This window comes from Scyliorhinus torazame, chromosome 5, assembly GCF_047496885.1.
Source record: "Scyliorhinus torazame isolate Kashiwa2021f chromosome 5, sScyTor2.1, whole genome shotgun sequence".
Lineage (NCBI taxonomy): Eukaryota > Metazoa > Chordata > Chondrichthyes > Carcharhiniformes > Scyliorhinidae > Scyliorhinus > Scyliorhinus torazame.
Window position 1 is genome coordinate 244,141,726 of NC_092711.1, and position 20,175 is coordinate 244,161,900.

Below are 20,175 nucleotides of genomic sequence, written 5' to 3' on the forward strand. Positions count from 1 at the left end.
AGTCAACCCCTTGAGCTAAATCAACAATTTGGTACCAATCTGGGCAATTGGTGCTTTAAGGACATGTACATTATAATCTGAGCTAAAACTTCCCAAATTCATTTTGTACAGGATACTTACAGCAAACCGAGGAGTGTTTCATTCCATCAGTCTGGGATGAATTTGAACTTAGGTCCCAAGTTCCATACCCTGATAGTCCTTTTCCAATCTCTCACTTATTTAAATGTGATTGCATCACTGATAAACTCAAATCCTCCCCGAATTCAACACCTACATGCACAGACCCAGATAATATCACTGCCATAAATAAGCAGTGGTAACCCCAGATGTTTCACTTTACTTGCCTAACTCAAGGACAGGACTAAATTTGCATAACTTTTACTTGCTTCAGCTAAAATGTGTTCATTCTGTACAGACCTGGGATGGACCTTCCTGGCCAGTTTACTTCTGTACCACACTATATGATGCATCTACTTGCGCAATTATTAAAGAGCTCTTTCTTTATAAGAACACTCCTAATGCAAAATGTTAAACTATTTTTAAACACAGCAAAGACTCCTCTTATGGGCAATGTTGTAACTTGTCAATGAACTCTATTTACAGTTATCAATCATCTCTGTTCCTATTACAACAAAAGACAGATTGACTCACCTCCTCCCAAGACCAGAGTTGGCAACTCCCAGTTCAGAATGTAACGGAGGCACTTTCCCACTCCCACTGGTGTCATATTAAAGGAGCACATTGGGTCTCCAGCAATTGTATCTGCTCCTAGCTGGCAGACCACTGCTTCAGGGTTGAATGATGCATACACCTCCTTTAACACACTAATGCGGAAACAAAATAAGTAAATGGATGTTACTGGATAACAGATATTTGCTGCATGTGGAATTGTAGAATCACTGTAATCAATGATTTCCTCCTCATCAGTCCTATTCCCATATAAGAATGAGCAATAAATGCTGGCCATGCCGGTGATGGCCACGACCCAAAAATGCAAAAACAAAGGTCAGTCTAATAACAAGACTATGCTTAATTGGCTTGTTATTATCCATCATTTATTATTCTTCATGCAACCAAGCGAAAGGTGTGAAAGCCTACTTATGAATTCGCTAACAGTAAACTTGATGAGAGCATGCTAAGGTGATTTTCCACCCGATTTTATCCCTCATGTCATTCCCTTCAGGGAATTGAGGTTTCCTTAAAAAAAATCCAATGTTCAACTGCCTGATCACCCAAGTGGTATGTACACCTGTTCAAGGCTAAATTATCCAATACAGAAAAACAACTTCATAAAATCAGTATTCCTAAATTTGCACAACTATGAATAAATGTATAGAAATTATTTTTTTGGTAAATATTTTTATTGAACATCTAAAAACTTTATATACAAATACAAAAACATAACACTAAAACAAGAACAGCCCCCCCAAACCCCCTACCATCCCCAACAGCTGACAGTGGCTAGCTCTTTAAAATGCAACAGTTGCCATTTTATATAGAACCTCCCAATCGACCCCCTCAGCGTATACTTAACTTTCTCCAAATACAAAAATTCCGGGAGGACCCCAGCCACGAGGTGGAGAAGCTGACCTCCACTACAGCAGAACATGGCTATGATCAATTAGCAATATGAAGGCTAAAACATCTGCAGCCACTCCCACCTGCAACTGCGACAGCTCGGACACCCCAAATATGGCCTCTAGGGGACCCAGCTCCCTGCCCAAGATCATCGATATGGTGCTGAAGAAAGAGCCCCAAAAGTTAGCTAGCTTAAGGCATGCCTAGAACATATGTATGTGATTCACTGTGCCCCTACCACATCGCTCGCATTTGTCTTCTAACCCCTCAACCTACTCATCCTTGCCCTCATTAGGTATGCACCACCTTCAGTTGTATGAGCCTGAGTTTCGCACACGATGATGTTGCATTCACCCTCCATAAGGCCTCATACCAAACCTCCTCCTTCACTTCACCCCCTAGCTCCTCTTTCCATTTTGCCTTAATCTTCTCCAGCGAGGCCCTGCCCTCCGCCAGCAGCCTCCCATAGATACGTGAAGTTTTGCCCTCCTCCAACTTGGCCAGCGACAGTACCCTCTCCACCAAAGACACGGGCGGTGCAACTAGAAAACTCGAATAAACTTTTCTCGCAAAATTCCGGACTTGCAAGTACCTAAATGCCTCTGACTGTGCGAGCCCGTGTTTTTCCCAACTCCCCCAAACTCGCAAACCGCCCCTCCAGAAACAATCCCCCATTACTGCCACCCTTTATCCTCCCATCCCCTAAACCTGGTGCTGACCCTAGCCAGCCACAACATATGGTTGTCCTCGACCCTCTACCTGCTTTAAAGTGCTGCCGTAATTGCCTCCATAGGTGAAATTTTTTATTTTTATTTTTTTATTTTTTTTAAAAAGAGTACCCAATTCATTTTTATTACAATTAAGGGGCAATTTAGCGTGGCCAATCTACCTATCCTGCACATCTTTGGGTTGTGGGGATGAGACCCACGCAGACACTGGGAGAATGGCAACTCCACACAGCCAGTGACCCAGGGCTGGGATCAAATCCGGGTCCTCAGTGCCATGATGCAGCAGCAGTGCTAACCACTGTGGCCTCCATATTTTTAACGTAGCCACCACCGGGTTCTCAGAAAATTTTCTCGGGGAGAATGGGAGCGGGGCCATCAACAGCACCTACAATCCTATCCTCTCACACGATCTGGCCTCCATCTTTAACCAAACTGACTCCTGATCCCCCCACCAACCCAACCTTTTCCACATTTGCCACCTAACAGGAGGAAAGCAGGTTCAGCAGCCCCAACTCCCCTGACTTACGGTCCCTCTGCAGGACCAGTCTTTGGATTCTCGCCACCTTCCCTGCCCAAATAAACAACAAAATTGTGCTTTCTACCCCTACAAAGAACGTCTTTGGTAGAAATACTGGCAGGCATTGAAATAGGAACGAGAACAATGGAAGATATTCATCTTTATCGATGCAGTTAGAAGTATCCCAAGCTTATTTGTCCGGACACTAGCTTTTGGCTCCTGGTACAACTTAATCCATGACACAAACTTCGGCCCTATCCAAAATCGCTCCAGCACCACAAACAGATACCTTAACTCCACCCTATCAAAGGTCTTCTCGGCATTCAGTGCCACAATCACTTCCTGCTCATCTCCCTCTGCCTGAGACAACACCACATTCAACAGATGCCATACATGGAAGACAACTGTCTACCCTTCACAAATCCCGTGTGATCTTCCCAATGACCTGTGGGAGGCAGCCCTCCAACCCGAGTGCCAACACCTTCGCTAAACTCTCTGCATCCATGTTTAATAATGAGATTGGTCGGTATGACCCATATTCCACTGGATCCCTATCCTTCTTCAGAAGGAGTGAAATGGAGGTCTGACTCGTCATTTCTGAGAGCACTCCCCGAGCCACCGCATGCTCAAACGCTTCCACCAGCAACGGGACCAACCTGTCCATGAACTTCTTGTAAAATTCCATCAGCAACCCATCCGGCCCTGGTGCCTTCCCAGTATTTTTTTTGTTTTGGGATGCGGGTGTCGCTGGCTGGGCCAGGATGTATTGCCCATCCCTTATTGCCCTTGAGGAGGCAGGTAAGAGTCAACCACATTGCTGTGGGTCTGGAGTTATATGTAGGCCAGACCAGGTGAGGATGGCAGATCAGATTTCCTTCCCTAAAGGACATTTGTGAACCAAATGGTTTTTTACGACAATCGACATTGGTTCCATGGTCATCATTAGACTTTTGATTTCATATTTTTTTTATTGAATTCAACCCACTACCAACACCAAACCAACACCAATGTCTCACGTTCGCCATGATTAACTAAGTCCCTGTCCTTCTGCCTGAATGAACGTCTCCGCGTTCTCGAAATAAGGGTCTCTCCCATTGCATGTGCCCCTCAACTTTGCTGGGTAGATCACGCACTCCACACTTATAAAGTGCTGCCTTTGTTTTATTGAAGGCAGCTCTCCTTTTTGCCACCGGGAGATCCTGGTAAATTTGAATCACAGTGCCATCCCACTTTGTCCCCTGCATCTGCTTGGCCTCCCTGAACAAGTTCTCCTTTGCCTGGTAGCTATGAAAGCATACATCCAGCTTCGGCCGGAGCGATCGGTGGGCCCTGTCCAACGCCACGGGGGGGTGAACGGACACATTTGCCTTCTCCCCCATCAGTTTCCTCAGCATCTCCACTATAAACTTTGTTGGCCTCGGGCCCTCCACAACCTCCGGCAGCCCCACAATCCGCAAGTTCTGCTTCCGAGACGAGTTCTCAAGATCCTCCACCTTTGCTCTCAGGCCCCTTTCCAATCTTCGATCTTGGTCATTTTGGCTTCAAGCGAAGCAAATTGGTCACTGTGTCTCGACAGTGCCTCCTCTGCCCCTTTCAATGCTTCGCCCTGCTCCCTCACTGTCTCCAATGTTATTCCAAAAGTCTCTCTTATCAGGACCAGCAAGTCCTCCACCAAACGATTGAGAGACTCCAGCATTTCCCTCTCATGCCTCTCAAAAGTGTTGAATGAAGTGCCATTCAAACTCCATCACCCTCACCTCCGTCAATGTATACACCGTTATATAGGCTGCCCCTCCTGGCCCACTCGTCTCCTCCATCTTCCCTGCCCACGCACCCTTCATTGTACTCAAATCTCTTGGCGGACTAGCGCTCAAGTCCTTCCTCCCCTGATTTTTCCGCAAGTTCTTTGCCATCCTCCACCAACCATTCTCGACGGGGACAGCTTTTCACGCAATTTTCCCCACAAAAACCAAGTGAAAAGGGCCTAAAACTCAGGACTCTGGAGGGAGCAACCCAACCTGCAACTTCTTCCTACATGCCGCCACCGGAAGTCCCCAATGTATAGAAATTTAGTAAAATCAAAGTTCTAAGTTTGCCTGCTTGTCATGGTTAGATTTTTTTCTTTTAATAGTAACTGCAGTAAACCTACCATCCCCAAGCTGACACCTGGAATGTGTTACCAGGGTCCTTCTCAGTACCAATGTTATTCCTCCTTTGACAACTAATGGTTTACAGCTTCCACATAACATTTTTAATCATAGATATTGTTTGTAAAGGATCTCCATGTTTAATATTACACAACCATAATTAAAACCGTATTAATAAGCACAACACATGTCTCTTCAGGAGTCTTCTTGTTGGAACAAATTCTTGGGATTAAAAAAAAAGGCAAAACATTTTTCAGTCTAAACGCTCAATATTCCCAATAACTAATTCAAATTCTGAAAGAACTAGTCAGGTCAATAGGAAATCCTATTGGCCAAACAAAACATTTTTAAAGGTCCTGTTGATTGTGCACATCATATTTGAACATCACCATACTAACTGATCTGGAAGCAATTATCTGAGCTGACAGAGCGTGACAGTTAAATTTGCAGAAGAAACAAAGTCATTAACATAGGGTGCTAGTTTCAAATAATTACTGAGTCTGACAGAATGAGTTAACTGTTCTAAGATCAACTCAGGTTTAGTCATCCACACAGGGTTCTGGCTGAGAAGAGTTACAGTGCAGGAGTGGATTACCATAAATAGTGATCTCATCACAAGCCCAACAAATATCCCCTTAGTGAGATTAACAGTTAAAACATGCACACTCAATGGGTGGAATTTAACGAGGACCTCAGGCGTGGATTGGGAGTGGCCACTTAAAGGCCTTTTTCATACAAGCATAGAAAATAGGAAGAGTAGGCCATATTAGCACAGACGTTCTGGAATCTGTATGTGTTAAATTAAGAAACACCAAAGGGCAAAAAACATTCGTAAGGGTGGTATACAGACCACCAAACTGCAGTAGGTAATATTGGGTTTAGCATTATGAAATGAAAATCGCTTATTGTCACAAGTAGGCTTCAAATGAAGTTACTGTGAAAAGCCCCTAGTCGCCACATTCCGGCGCCTGTTCAGGGAGGCTGGTACGGGAATTGAACCGTGCTGTTGGCCTGCCTTGGTCTGCTGAAAAACCAGCTCTTTAGCCCTGTGCTAAACCAGACTCAGTAGAGGGGAAATCAGAGATGCAAGTGATAAAGGAACATCTGTGATCATGGATGACTTTAATCTACATATAGATCAGGTGAGCCAAATTAGCCACAGTACAATAGATGAGGAATTTCTGGAGTGGAAATGGGATGGTCCCCTGGACCAAAAAGTCGAGGAGCCAACTAGGGAACAGGCCATCTAGGACTGGGTGTTGTGCAATGAGAAAGGATTAGTTGGCAATCTAGATGTGAGAGAACCCTCAGGGATGACTGACCATAATATGATAGAATTCTTTATCAAGCTGGATAGTGAGGTAGTTGATTCTGAGACCAGGGTCCTGAATCTCAATAAAGGTAACTATGATCATATGAGACATGAGTTTGCTATGATGGACTGGGAAACATTACTGAAAGGAAGGTCAGTGGACAGGCAATGGCAGGCATTCAAGGAACAAATAGGTGAACTCCAAAAGTTGTTTATTCCCATTTGGTGCAAGAGTAGAAAGGGAACTGTGGCCAAACCATGGCTTCCAAGGGACATTAGAGATAGTATTAGATTCAAAGAGGAGGCATACAAATTAGCAAGAAAAAGCAACAGACCTGAGGATTGGGAACAGTTTACAATTCAGCAAAGGTTGACCCAAGATTGATTAAGAAGGGGAAAATAGACTACCGGTGGCGGCTATGAAGGAGTAAGTCACACATTTGTTGGCTCCCGCTCGGGTCGGACTTTTGGACCTTTCCCCCCAATTTTCTACCGGACTTGAACTGTAAAACTGAAGACAGAAGCAATTATGTACTGAATTCCCACATCGGTGCAAGGAGAGAAGGACTAGAAGTGCTCGTAAAGGCAGAAACAGAAAGACAGAGAAGGCTTGGGCTGAAGCTGCAGCGGGAGACAGCATGGCGGAGGACAGGACCTCTGGTTTGTCGACCCTGCGGTCAACGGAGCAGCTGATGCAAGTTATTCAGGAAGGCTTTGCTAAGCAGAAACGGGACTGCTTGGACCCGATAAAAGAGTCGATTGAGCGGCTGGAGCTTAGATTGGACGCCCAAGATCTGGCTATCCAGAAGGTGGAGAAGGCGCTGGCTGAGCAGGAGGAACAACAAACTGCGGTGGAGTTGGAGGTGGGGATGCTGAGAGACCAGCAGAAGAAGCTCCTGGAGAAGGTGGAGGACCTAGAGAATAGGTCCCGCCGGCAGAACTTGAGAATCGTTGGGCTCCCAGAGGGGTCTGAAGGAGCGGATGCTGGGGCATACATCGCAGATATGTTTGAGAAGTTGCTGGGGGATGGGGCATTCTCCCGACCCTTGGAGGTGGACAGGGCTCACAGAGCACTCGCGAGGAAGCGTGCCCCCCCCCCCCCCCCCCCCCAAGGGCAATGATGGTGAGATTCCACAGGTACTTGGATAAGGAGTGCATTCTGCAGTGGGCCAAACAGACACGGAGCTGTTAATGGGACAATAGTATCCTGCGGGTCTACCAAGACCGGAGTGTGAAGGTGGCCAGGAGAAGAGCAGGCTTCAACCAGATTAGGTTGATCCTTTTTAAGAAAAAGGTGACTGTTGTATCCGGCCCATCTCTGGGTCACGTACGAGGAACAGCACTTCTATTTCAAGTCGCCTGAGGACGCGCTGGACGTCGCGAAAAGGGAAGGACTGGCGGTGGACTGAGAACATTTGAACTTTGCTGCAACGTTCATGTTTTGTTTTTTCTTTTTGTTTCTCTATTCTTTAAAAAAGAAGTTTTCGTTTTGTGGAAGCTGTTTGTAATGTCTTCTGTATTGATTTGGGACCAGTGGCAGAGCTGAGTGAGTTAAGGTTTTCATCTGCACTGTTGGGGGATGGAGGTGTGCTTGTTTAGATTTTGGTGTTTTTCTGTCGGGCAATTGTGTGGGGATTGCTTGATGTTGGAGTATGTTTGTATGAGTGAGGGAGGTTGGGGGGGGAACAATAGGTGGGAGACTATCTGGTGCCAGGGATGGGGGCCACCAAGCTAGCTGGGCGGGCTAGATCACGGAAGCGCAGTGGGCGGTGTGCATATGTTTGGTTTATCAAAGGGATTGGGTTATAGAGTGTTGTTACTGGGGGGTGTTCTGCTGATGAGGGAGGGACTTGGGTTAAAGGACAGAGAGGAGGTTGGGGGCGGAGGCTGCCTGGGGCGGGCCATTGGAGACGTGGAGCATGGGTTGGGGGCGGGCCCACAAATGGGGATGGCTGATCGGCGAAGGGGAAATGAGTTGGGGGAAATGAGCCCCCCAACTAGGCTGATCACCTGGAATGTTCGAGGGTTAAATGGGTCGGTCAAGAGGGCACGCGTGTTCGCACATCTTAGGGGACTGAAGGAGGACATGGTAATGTTGCATGAGATGCGCCTTAGAGTAATTCATCAGATTAGATTGAGGAAAGGCTGGGTTAGTCAGGTCTTTCACTCGGGACTGGTTTCAAAGATTAGAGGGGTCGCGATCCTGCTCAATAAGCGGGTGGTGTTTGAGGCGGAGAGAATAGTTTCAGATGTGGGAGGTCGGTACATTATGGTCAGTGGGAAACTGGAGGGGGTGCAGGTGGTATTAGTAAATGTGTATGCGCCAAATTGGGATGATGTGGAGTTTATAAAGAGGATGCTGGGGAAGATACCAGACCTGGTCACGCACAGGTTGGTCATGGGAGGGGACTTCAACACAGTTATTGACCCTGGTTTAGACCGGTCAAGCTCAAAAACGGGCAGGGTGCCAGCAATGGCAAAGTAACTAAAAGGGTTCATGGAGCAGATGGGGGGGGGGGGGGGGGGGGTTTGGATCCATGGAGATTTGGACAGCTGAGGGTGAAGGAATTCTCCTTCTACTCACACGTGCATAAAGTGTACTCCTGGATCGATTTCTTCATTTTGAGCAGGGCCTTACTGGCAGGGGTGGTGGACACGAGGTACTCGGCGATCACAATCTCAGACCATGCTCCACACTGGGTTGACCTGCAGGTTAGTAAAGACAGTAACCAGCGCCCGCACTGGAGGTTAGATGTGGGACTTTTGGTTGACGAAGGGGTGTGCGAGCGGCTGAGGAAATGTGTTCAGAACTACCAGCAGGTCAACGACATGGGGGAAATTTCAGCAGTGATGGTCTGGGAAGCACTGAAGGCGGTGGTCAGAGGGGAGCTGATCTCGATACGGGCCCATAGGAAGAAGGTGGACAGGGCAGAGACGGTTAAGGAGATAATACAGATCGATAGGAGCTATACGGAGACCCCAGAGGCATGGCTTTTAAGGGAACGGCGGAGGCAACAGACAGAGTTCGGCTTGTTAACCACAGGGAGGGCGGTGGAGCAGCTGAGAAAGGCGAGGGGGGCGATCTAGGAGTATGGAGAGGCCAGCAGAATGCTTGCACAGCAGCTTAGAAAGAGGGAGGCAGCCAGGGAGATAGGGAAAGTAAATGAATGAGATGGGAACCTGGTTGGAGATTCAGCAGGGGTGAATAAGGCATTTAGGGATTTCTACAGTAGGCTTTATCGGTCGGAATCCCCTACGGGGCCGGAGGGGATGAGGCACTTCTTGGGGGGGTTGAATTTCCCAAAGGTGGACGGGGAGCTGGTAGAAGGGCTGGGGCCCCCGATCGGGTTGGAAGAGATAGTGGAGGGTCTGAAGGCCCTGCAGGCGGGTAAAGCCCCGGGGCCGGTGGAGTTTTATAAAATGTTCTCTGGGATATTGGGGCCGGTGTTGATGAGGATGTTCAATGAGGCAAGGGAAAGAGGTGTGCTGCCCCCGACAATGTCACAGGCAATGATTTCGCTGATTCTGAAGTGGGCCAAGAACCCGGAGCTGTGTGGGTCCTACAGGCCGATATCCCTGTTGAATGTGGACGCCAAACAGCTGGCCAAAATTTTGTCCTCCAGGATTGAGGATTGTGTTCCGGACATTATTGGGGAGGACAGACAGGGTTTGTTAAGGGTAGGCAGTTGGTGGTCAATGTAAGAAGGTTGTTAAATGTGATCATGATGCCTCCGGAAGGTAGGGAGGTGGAGGTAGTGATCGCAATGGATGCAGAAAAGGCTTTTGACCGGGTAGAATGAGGTTATCTGTGGGAGGTACTGGGATGGTTCGGATTTGGGCGGGGCTTTATTGACTGGGTCAGGTTGCTGTATCAGGCTCCTGTGGCAAGTGTACGGACGAATAGGACAACATCGGACTATTTTACACTGCACCGGGGGACGAGACAGGGATGCCCCCTCTCCCCACTGTTGTTTGCGCTAGCTATAGAGCCGTTGGCAATTGCTCTGAGAGCTTCTGAGGGCTGGTCCGGGAGGGGTGGAGCACAGAGTCTCGCTCTATGCAGACGACCTGCTTCTGTATGTATCGGACCCATTAGAGGGGATGGAAGAAATCATGAGGATTCGAGGGGAATTTGGCTGGTTTTCGGGGAAAAAGCTAAATATGGGGGAAAGTGAGATGTTTTTGGTCCAGGCGAGGGGACAGGAGAGGCGATTGGGGGAGCTGCTGTTTAGATTAGTAGGGGCAAGCTTTAGGTACCTAGGCATTCAAGTGGCGCAGGAATGGGACCGGTTGCATAAGTTAAATCTGGCCCGGCTAGCAGACCAAATGAAGGGACGATTTTCGGAGATGGGACGCGCTCCCGTTGTCATTAGCTGGGAGGGTCCAGACGGTGAAGATGACGGTCCTCCCGAGATTCCTGTTCGTGTTTCAATGTCTCCCCATCTTTATTCCGCAGTCCTTTTTTAAACGGGTCAACAAAGTGATCGCTGGCTTTGTTTGGGCGGGCAAGACCCCGCGAGCAAGGAAGGTAATGCTTGAGCGGAGTCGGGGAGAGGGCTGGCGCTGCCAAAGTTTAGTAACTATTACTGGGCGGCGAATATAGCCATGATCAGGAAGTGGGTGGTGGGGGAGGGGTCGGCGTGAGTGCGGATGGAGGCGGCTTCATGCAAGGGCACCAGTTTGGGGACGTTGGTAACTGCGCCTCTGCCGTTCCCGCCGGCACGGTACTCCACCAGCCCCGTGGTGGTGGCGGCCCTGAGTCTGGGGGCAATGGAGGAGACATGTGGGAGCAGAGGGAGCATCGCTCTGGTCCCCAATCTGTAATAATCACTGGTTTGCTCCGGGAAGTATGGATGGGGGGTTCCGGATATGGCGGAGAGCAAGGATTGAGAGGAGGGGGGATATGTTTATAGAGGGGAGCTTTCCGAGTATGAGGGCGCTGGAGGAGAAGTTTGTGTTGGCGAGGGGAAACAAATTCAGGTATCTGCAGGTGTGGGACTGCCTACGTAAACAGGTGTCAACCTTCCCGCTCCTACTGCTAAGGGGGATTCAGGACAGGGTAGTTTCCAGAGGGCGGGTAGGAGAAGGGTGCATCTCGGACATTTACAAGGAACTTATGGGGTCAGAGGAGATGCAGACCGAGGAGCTGAAGCGCAAGTGGGAGGAGGAACTGGGAGGTGAGATAGAGGATGGTCTATGGGCAGATGCGTTGAGTAGAGTCAACGTGTCCGCAACATGTGCCAGGCTCAGCCTGATACAATTTAAGGTCGTTCACCGGGCTCACATGACAGTGGCCCGGATGAGCAGATTCTTTTGGATGGAAGACAGGTGTGAAAAATGTGTGGGAGGACCAGCGAACCATGTCCACATGTTCTGGGCATGTCTGAAGTTTAGGGGATTTTGGCAGGGGTTTGCAGATGTCATGCCCACAGTGTTAAAAACAAGGGTGGCGCTGAGTCCAGAGGTGGCGATTTTTGGGGTGTCGGAAGACCCGGGAATCCAGGAGGAGAAAGAGGCAGACGTTCTGGCCTTTGCTTCCCTGGTAGCCCGGAGACGGATACTATTAGCTTGGAGGGACTCAAAGCCCCCGAAGTCGGAGAACTGGCTATCGGACATGGCTAGCTTTCTGTTTGGAATTCGCCTTGAGAGGGTCACTGTTAGGGTTCGCCCGAAGGTGGCAACCATTCGCCGACTTCTTTGCGGAACATCAATCGTCAGCAGAAAGGGGGGGGGGGAAGAGTTAGTTTAGCTTAGAGTAGGGGGTTAATAAAGATGGGACCTGTAAGGGAGGGAGACGGCTTTTGCACTATTTTATAGTTTCATGTACATTGTTTATTGTGTTCTTGTTATAATACCAAAAAATACCTCAAAAAAAAATTTATGAAAAAAAAAAAGGGCAAAATAAAATATGAAAGTAAGCAGGGAACATAAAAACTGACTGTGAAAGTTTTTATCGGTATGTGAAGAGAAAAAGGTTGATAAAAACTAAATGTAGGCCCCTTACAGTCAGAAACAGGGAATTCATAACGGGGAACAAAGAAATGGCCGAGGAACTAAATTCATACTTTATTTCCGTCTTCACAAAGCAAGACATGAATAATGTACCAGAAATTCTGAGTAACGCAAATTTTAGTGAGGAGCTGAAGAAAATTTGTATTAGTAGAGAAATGGTTTGGGAGAAATTAATAGGATTGAAGGCGGATAAATCTCCAGGGCCTGATAATCTTCAGCCCAGAATACTTAAGTGGCCCTAGAAATAGTAGATCAATTAGTAGTCAATTTCCAAAATTCTTTGGACTCTAGAATGGTTCCTACAGATTGGAGGGTAGGTAACATAACCCCATTATTCAAAAAGGGAGGTGGGCGGGCAGCACGGTGGCTCAGTGGTTAGCACTGCTGCCTCACGGCACCGAGGTCCCCGGTTCGATCCCGGCTCTGGGTCACTGTCCGTGTGCAGTTTGCACATTCTCCCCGTGTTTGCGTGGGTTTTGTCCCCACAACCCAAAGATGCGTAGGCTAGGTGGATTGGGCACGCTAAATTGCCCCTCAATTGGAAAAAATTAATTGGGACTCTAAATTTTTTTAAAAAGGGAGGTAGAGAGAAAACAGGAACTATAGACCAGTGAGCTGAACATCGGTAATAGGTTAGAGTCCATTAGTAAGAATTTCATGGCACAGCATTTGGGGAGCAGTGGTATAATCAGACAAAGTCTGCACGGATTTACGAAAGGGAAATCATGCTTGACAAATCTACTAGAATTCTTTGAAGATGTAACTAGTTGACCAGGGAGAACCGGTGGATGTGGATTATTTGGACTTTCTGAAGACTTTCGACAAGGTCTCACACAGCAGATTAAAGTTGAAGTGCATGGGATTGCAGGTAGCGTTTTGAGACGGATAGAAAGCTGGTTAGCAAACAGGAAACATAAAAGTTGGAATAAATGGGTCTTTTTCTGATTGGCAGGTAGTGACTAGTGGGGTCCACAGGGATCTGTGCAAGGATCCCAACTGCTCACATTAAATGATTTGGATGAGGGAACTAAATGCATTATCTCCAGATGAGCTATGATCGTAATGAATGGCGGAGCAGACTCAAAGGGCTTAATGGTCTCCTCATGTTTCTATTTATATTTCTATGTATTCGGTCTTTCGAGCCTGCTCCGCCATTCATTAAAATCATGACTCAACATCAAAGTCAGTATCCTGTTCCCGCTTCCTCCCCATTTCCTTGGATTCCTTTAGCTGCAAGAATTTATCTGACCCCTTCTTGAAAGCATACAATGCTTTGGCTTCAACCATTTAACACAGCTTTCTCTGGTAGTGAATTCCACAGACCCCCACATTCTTGGTGAAGACATTTCTCCTCATTTCAGTCCTAAATGGTTTACCCTGCATCCTTAGACTTTGACCCCTGATTCTGGACTCTCTGCCATCGGAACATCCTTCCTACATCTACCCGGCCTAGTCCTGTGAGTATTTAATAGGTTTCTGTGAGATCCCCCCTCATTCTTCTAAATATAATCCTAACCGATTCGATCTTTCCTCATACGTCAGTCCCGCTGCCCCAGGAATCAGTCTGGTAAACCTTCGCTGCACACCCTCCATAGCAAGAACACCCTTTCTCAGATAAGGAGACCAAAACTGCAAACAATATTCCAGGTGTGGTCTCAGCAAGGCCCTGTGTAACTGCAGCAAGACATCCCTGCTCCTGTACTCTAATCCTCTCGCTACAAAGACCAACATACCATTTGCCTTCTTTACCGCCTGCTGTACCTGCATGCTTACTTTCAGTGATTGGTGTACAAGGACACCCAGGTCTCGTTGGACATTCCCCTCTCTCAATCTATAGCAATTCAGATAATGTTTTTGCTATCAAAGTGGATAACCTCACGGTTATCCACATTATATTTCATCTGCCATGCATTTGCCTACTCACCCAAATTACACTGAAACATTTCTGCATCTTCCTCACCCTCCCACCCAGCTTTGTGTCATCTGCAAATTGTAAGATATTACATTTGGTTCCCTCATCTAAATCATTAATATATATTGGGAATAGCTGGGGTCCTAGCACTGATCCCTGCGGTACCCCACTAGTCATTGCCACCATTTGGAAAAAGACCGGTTTATTCTTACTGTTTCCTGTCTGCCAACCAGTTTTCTATCCATCTCAATACACTATCCCCAATCCCATACACTTTAATTTTATATGCTAATCTCTTATCTGGGACTTTGTCAAAACCCTTCTGAAAGTCCAAATAAACCACATCCACTGGCATCCCCTTGTCAACTCGATGAGTTACATCCTCAGAATTCCAGTAGATTTGTCAAGCAAGATTTCCTTTTCGTAAATCCACGTTGGCTCTGCTGTCCGATCCTGCCACTGTTTTCCAAGTGCTCTACAATTAAATCTTTTATAATGGACTCTAGCATTTTCCCCACTAACTGATGTCAATCTGACTGATCTATAATTTCCTGTTTTCTCTCCACTTCCCTTTATAAATAGTGGGGTTACATTTGCTACCCACCAATCTGTAGGAACAGTTCCAGAGTCTATAAAATCTTGGAAAATTACCACCATTTCTAGTGCCACTACCACTATCAAGTAAAACCTAGGGGCCTCCCTGTAGGGTCAGAGAAAGAGGATCTCTTGATTGGGAATTCTGTGGGCTCCTCCCTAGCGACAAGGGCCACATCTGATGAGTTGCACCACCCACCTTGCCAGAACCTTCCTGACTGGCTTCAGTGACCCCACCCCCACTTACCTTGGTACCACAACAGCATCTATGTTGCTGCTCTGGGTTGGGTGTGGTTCCAGCTGTTGCCAATGCTCCCTGTGGTACTGTTGTGAGTGAAGAGTTGCCTGGCCTCCAAATCGACAACAGCCCTTGGGAGGTGGGATATCGTCTATTTCAAGGACAAGAGCTGCAACTAAAGGCAATTAATTGCCTGGTTGTCACAATTGGGTCAGGGCTCTCAAAAGTGCTGTGGCATGGTTGCTTCCAGCTTTCCAGCAAGCTGTTAGAACCACTCCAACAAAATTCAGCCCAATGTTAGAACAACAATGCAATGGAATGAGATTAACAGCAAAGGTGCAGGTCATTCGTATTACAACATATTAATTTGCAGCAATTCCTCTAACCCAGTTTACATAATGACCACATTAACATCAACCATTCAAACAAAAATATTACCCTCTCCCCAAGCAAATGTGGTTAAAAGTATTGTTGATTCTGCAATTAAATTTGATTTTCAGAGTAGTCTTGTTGATTGACAATGGAATGTATACTCCTTGTACTCGCTCCATTGTATAATAGAGTCATAGGGTGTGGCTCGCCAGTCTTAGGATAGGGGACGGGGATAAAACTGAGACTGAAGCCAGTTATTCCTTGATACTCTGACTTATCTCCTTGGCATTTGGTTACAAAGCAATATTGAGAAAAGTCTAAAGGAAAGCCTCCATTTCCCTTGTCAGCCACAGTATAATGGTGAAATACTCGAGAAGGACACGGTGACAGTACTGGAGATAGACATTTCCAAAAAACAATACTTCCAAATATCTACCAATATTGAATACTGCTCGAGGTTAACAACATATTACCGAAGCATCGAAGTGCTAAATCAAAATTTACTTCTTAAGAGTGCATGGTTCTGTGTAAGGTATTGGGTTTTGAGAAGTTAAAATCTGACACGCGAGGGGCAGCATGGTGGCGCAGTGGTTAGCACTGCTGCCTCATGGCACCTAGGACTCAGGTTTGATCCTGGACCCGGGTCACTGTCTGCGTGGAGTTTGCACATTCTTCCCGTGTTTGCGTGGGTTTCAACCCCGCAACCCAAAGATGTGCAGGGTACGTGAATTGGCCACGCTAAATTGCCCCTAAATTGGAAAAATAATAATAATTGGGTACGCAGCACTCTCTTTGCTCAATTCAATGATTCCTTTCCTCACAAATCTGTATGCTACACATGGTTGTGACCATGGATAATGGAATGTACAAACTCAAGACTTTGTTGGTGGGATGTACTGGCCATGTCATGTCCGACCGAGAGCGTAACGTGGCCGGTAGATGCCGTGAGAAGCCTCCCGCAAGCCTCCGGCAGCCATGATGCCTCGTGGGATCTACCCATGTCCCGCAAGGCCAGAACCCTGCCCACAATGGGTGGGACCAAACTGCACATACTTAAGTAGGTTTTAAATCTACTTAAGTGTACTTACCCACGATTTACCGCCCTCCCCAGGAGGCCTCAGCCAGGCACCATTCGGTCCTGGTCCACACAAACATGGACCAGGCGGAACGGCACCAGGGGTGGGGGGGGGGTCGCTCCCGAGCCACCCAACCACTGATTATGCTCACTTTATGCTAATTTGTTGGATGGAACTGATTGGGAAATGCACCTACATTCCAAACCTCTGGAGTGAGATAAAGCGTGTTGGAATTACCGCTTACTGTTGTTCTCAGTTAGGATAACGTTGTCACTTGAGAATTATTTTCCCCAATTCTGTTATTTGGTCTTGTCATTCTAAATCCAATCAATGGTCACCATTAATTTCACTCAGACAGACCACTTGGTAGACATGCAAAATTAATCCAACCACCACTCTTGCTCCATCTGTGGCTGTCCCTGGCCTCTGCTCCACATTTAAAAAATCATATCACAGTTGAGACAACTCACCCACCACATTTTCATATCGTATGCTCTGCGATATAATTTGTTAATGTCTAACATACTGCATTACTTAAGGTGCCATCCGAGCAACGAAACACATATTCCCACTCTCTCTCTTCAGCGTGTGTTGAAGTTTCTAGATTCAAAAGGGTAGCCCTGCTCATTGCCTCAGCAGATCATCTATTAAGAAAAGTCTTTTCTGTTGCACAAGTTGACATCCCAGTACAAATTTGCTGGGCTTTTGGTGCTTTGAACAACAAGATTGATATTGTGAAGCATCAACGTCATAAAAATGGTTTCTTTATCTTCAATTTGTAGTGTGTGAGATGCCCACTTACACTGGGGTTCAAACACAAAAACTGTCTGCGATATAATTCTGGAGATGGATTCTAGATTAAGTTTCATTTAGTTTAGTATCAAAATCTCAGACATGATGGGATATTTATAATCCTCTGATATCCAGTGAAGAAAGTCAATACTCTGGCTCCTGTTGGACTAGAATGATTTAATTTATATAGGATCTTATCTAGGTTATTCATCTGTTCGAATGCTGCAGGTTGCAAACTGGTTGTTCACATCTAACACCCACCTTTCATTATGTACAAGGGCCCAGAAGTTACTTATCAGCAAGGATGAAGCAAGAGATTGTTTCGAATAAAAGTTTCAGATTAGGAGGCATGCAGTCAGCAACATTAAGGATTAGACAATGGATTAACGAGATAGATTGAATTTGCCTTAAGAGATACTCAAGAGTCTAATGACAATTTGCAAATACACTTCCAGTCAGCCTGCATGACCCTTCCAAGGTCAGACCCTAGATCTGCTCAGCTGAACTAGTCGCTCAGTTGGCAAGTAAAGTACAAGCACAAAGCATAAGTACTAGAATGGTAGGGGATGGGAACCTAAGCAGGGTGACATGGGAAATAGAAACAAGGACTGTAATAAAAGAAAGAACGGTAAAATGCAAAAACGGTAGACAAGGTAATCAAAGGTGAGAGGCAAATAGGGCTACAGTACAAAGCAAGGTCAGGATAATTAAAAATATCAAATAGGGCAAGCCTAAATGCTTTCCATCTTCACGCATGAAGCATTCGGAATAAGACGAACCGACAGCACAAATCGAGTTCAAGAGATACGATCTCTTAGCGATTACGAAGACATGGTTACAAGGAGATCCAAACTGGGAACATGGATATTTGACCTTTCGGCAGGATAAGAGGGAAGGAAAAGATGGTGCGGTAGCACTCTTAACAGATGAAATGAGGACAGTTGTGAGAGATGATCTAGATTCGGATGATGTGAGATCCATTTGGGTGGAGGTAAAAAAACAGCAAGGGAAAGAGTAGGAAAGGGAAAATCAACAAATAATAGGAGCATGGAAAAAGAACAGAGCCATAATTACGGGTGACTTTGATATTCATGTTGATTGGATTAAGTTGGTAAGGATAGCTACGACAATGTTTAGGGATAGTTTAGGGATATAGAGCAATATATCATGGAGACAACCAGGGGCAGGCTATCTTGGATTTGGTAATAGGTAATGAGGCAGGTTTAATAAATGACTCCAGGGTAAACGATCCTCTAGGAAATAGTGATCACAACATGATGGAATTTAATATTCAGCTGAGAGTGAGAAATGTGGATCAGAAACAACTGTGTTTAACTTAAATAAATGAAATGAGGATAGACTTGGCCAAGTGGACTTCGTGGATAGATTAGCAGGAAAGACAATAAACAAATGGCAGCAGGCATTTAAGGAGCTAATTTGTGACTCCCAGCAAAAATATATCCCAGTAGGGAGGAAAGATTCTAATAGAGGGATAAACTAACTATGGCTAACCAAGGAAGTTAAGGAGAGTATTAAGTTGAAAGGAATCACTTCCAGTGGTGACATGTAGGTGGTGGCTCCTGCTAGAGTCTTTAGTTTTTCGTGCCCGGTCTTCAGGGGTACTTTTTGGATGGGTTGGTGTGGGACGTCATAAAGGAGTTGGTGGCATGTCGAAGTCCCAGAAGAAAGGTCTTTGAAAGAAGGGGGCGAGCAGAAGTCCACCGGTGAGCACTGCTGTGAGTCCACCAAGAGGAAAGATGGCAAGGGCTGGTTTGTCGGGTAGGGCTGCTCCCATTACAGTTGAAACTGTGACCGTGGTGGTGTCGGTGGAGTTTGAAAGAATGTTCACCAAGCATTTAGAGGTACTTTGGAGGGAGATGACGGCTTTGCTTAAAGAGTGGGTGAAGGAGGCGCTTGCTCCGATAAAGGTTGCATTTATGAAGATGTCAGTTGAGGTGCGGGAGCAAGGGGAGAGGATGAAGGGGATGGAGGAGGCATTGTCACAACATAGCAACCAGTTCAATTCGATGGGAGAGCTGCAGAGGGTGGCGGAAGTCAATAAAGTGCTCAGAGCCAAGGTGGAGGACTTGGAGAACAGGTCGAGGAGACAAAATTTGAGTATTATAGGGCTGCCCGAGGTGGTGCCGACCGTAACAAAAGAATTGAGTGGGTACATGCGGATGGGCAGGGCCTGGGGCAATGGCGGATAGGAGGGGACTGGAGGGGGTACTGATGTTGAGAGACCCCTGGCCAGTATGGTGACGTGGAACATGAGGGGGTTAGGGGGACTGGTGAACAGCGCAAGCATTTTGGCACATTTGAAGAGTTTAAAAGCTTTTGTGGTGATGCTGCTGGCATAGTCTCAGAATAAAGGGGTGTCAATTTAAGACTGAGATGAGGAGGCATTTCTTCTCTTATAGAGGGTTGAGTCTTTGGAACTCCTTGCCACAGAGAGCTATTCAGTCCCCTGTCTGGCCATTTAAGGAGATCATGGCTGATCTGTGGCCTAACTCCATATACCTGCCTTTGGACTATATTTCTTAATACCTTTGCTTAACAAAAATCCATCTGTCTCAGATTTAAAATTAACAACTGTTCTAGCTTCAACTGCTGTTTGTGTGAAGAAGTGTTTCCTAACATCTCTCCTGAATAGTCTAGCCCTAATTTTTAAACTATGTTTTAGAATCTCCAACCAGTGAATATAGTTGATCTCTCTCTACCCTGTATTTCCCTGTTAATATCTTGACTATTTCAATCAGATCACCCTTTTAGCTTCTAAATTCTAGCGAAAACAGGCCTAATCTGTGTAATCACTCCTTGTAGCTTAATCCCTGTAGTCCAGGTATCATTTTTGTAAACTTACGCTGCACCCCCTCCAAGGACAAAATATCCATCCT

General features: G+C 46.4%; 1 protein-coding gene across 2 annotated transcripts in view; it reads right to left on the reverse strand.

Moving 5' to 3' along the window:
* The window catches only part of hdac8 (histone deacetylase 8), a 103,823-nt gene that overhangs the window by 25,755 nt on the left and 57,893 nt on the right, over positions 1–20,175 (reverse strand). For both annotated transcript variants that reach the window (XM_072505233.1, XM_072505232.1), the window contains one exon: positions 652–824. In XM_072505233.1, the coding sequence (XP_072361334.1) occupies positions 652–824 (173 nt within the window). The remainder of the gene's footprint in view (positions 1–651; positions 825–20,175) is intronic.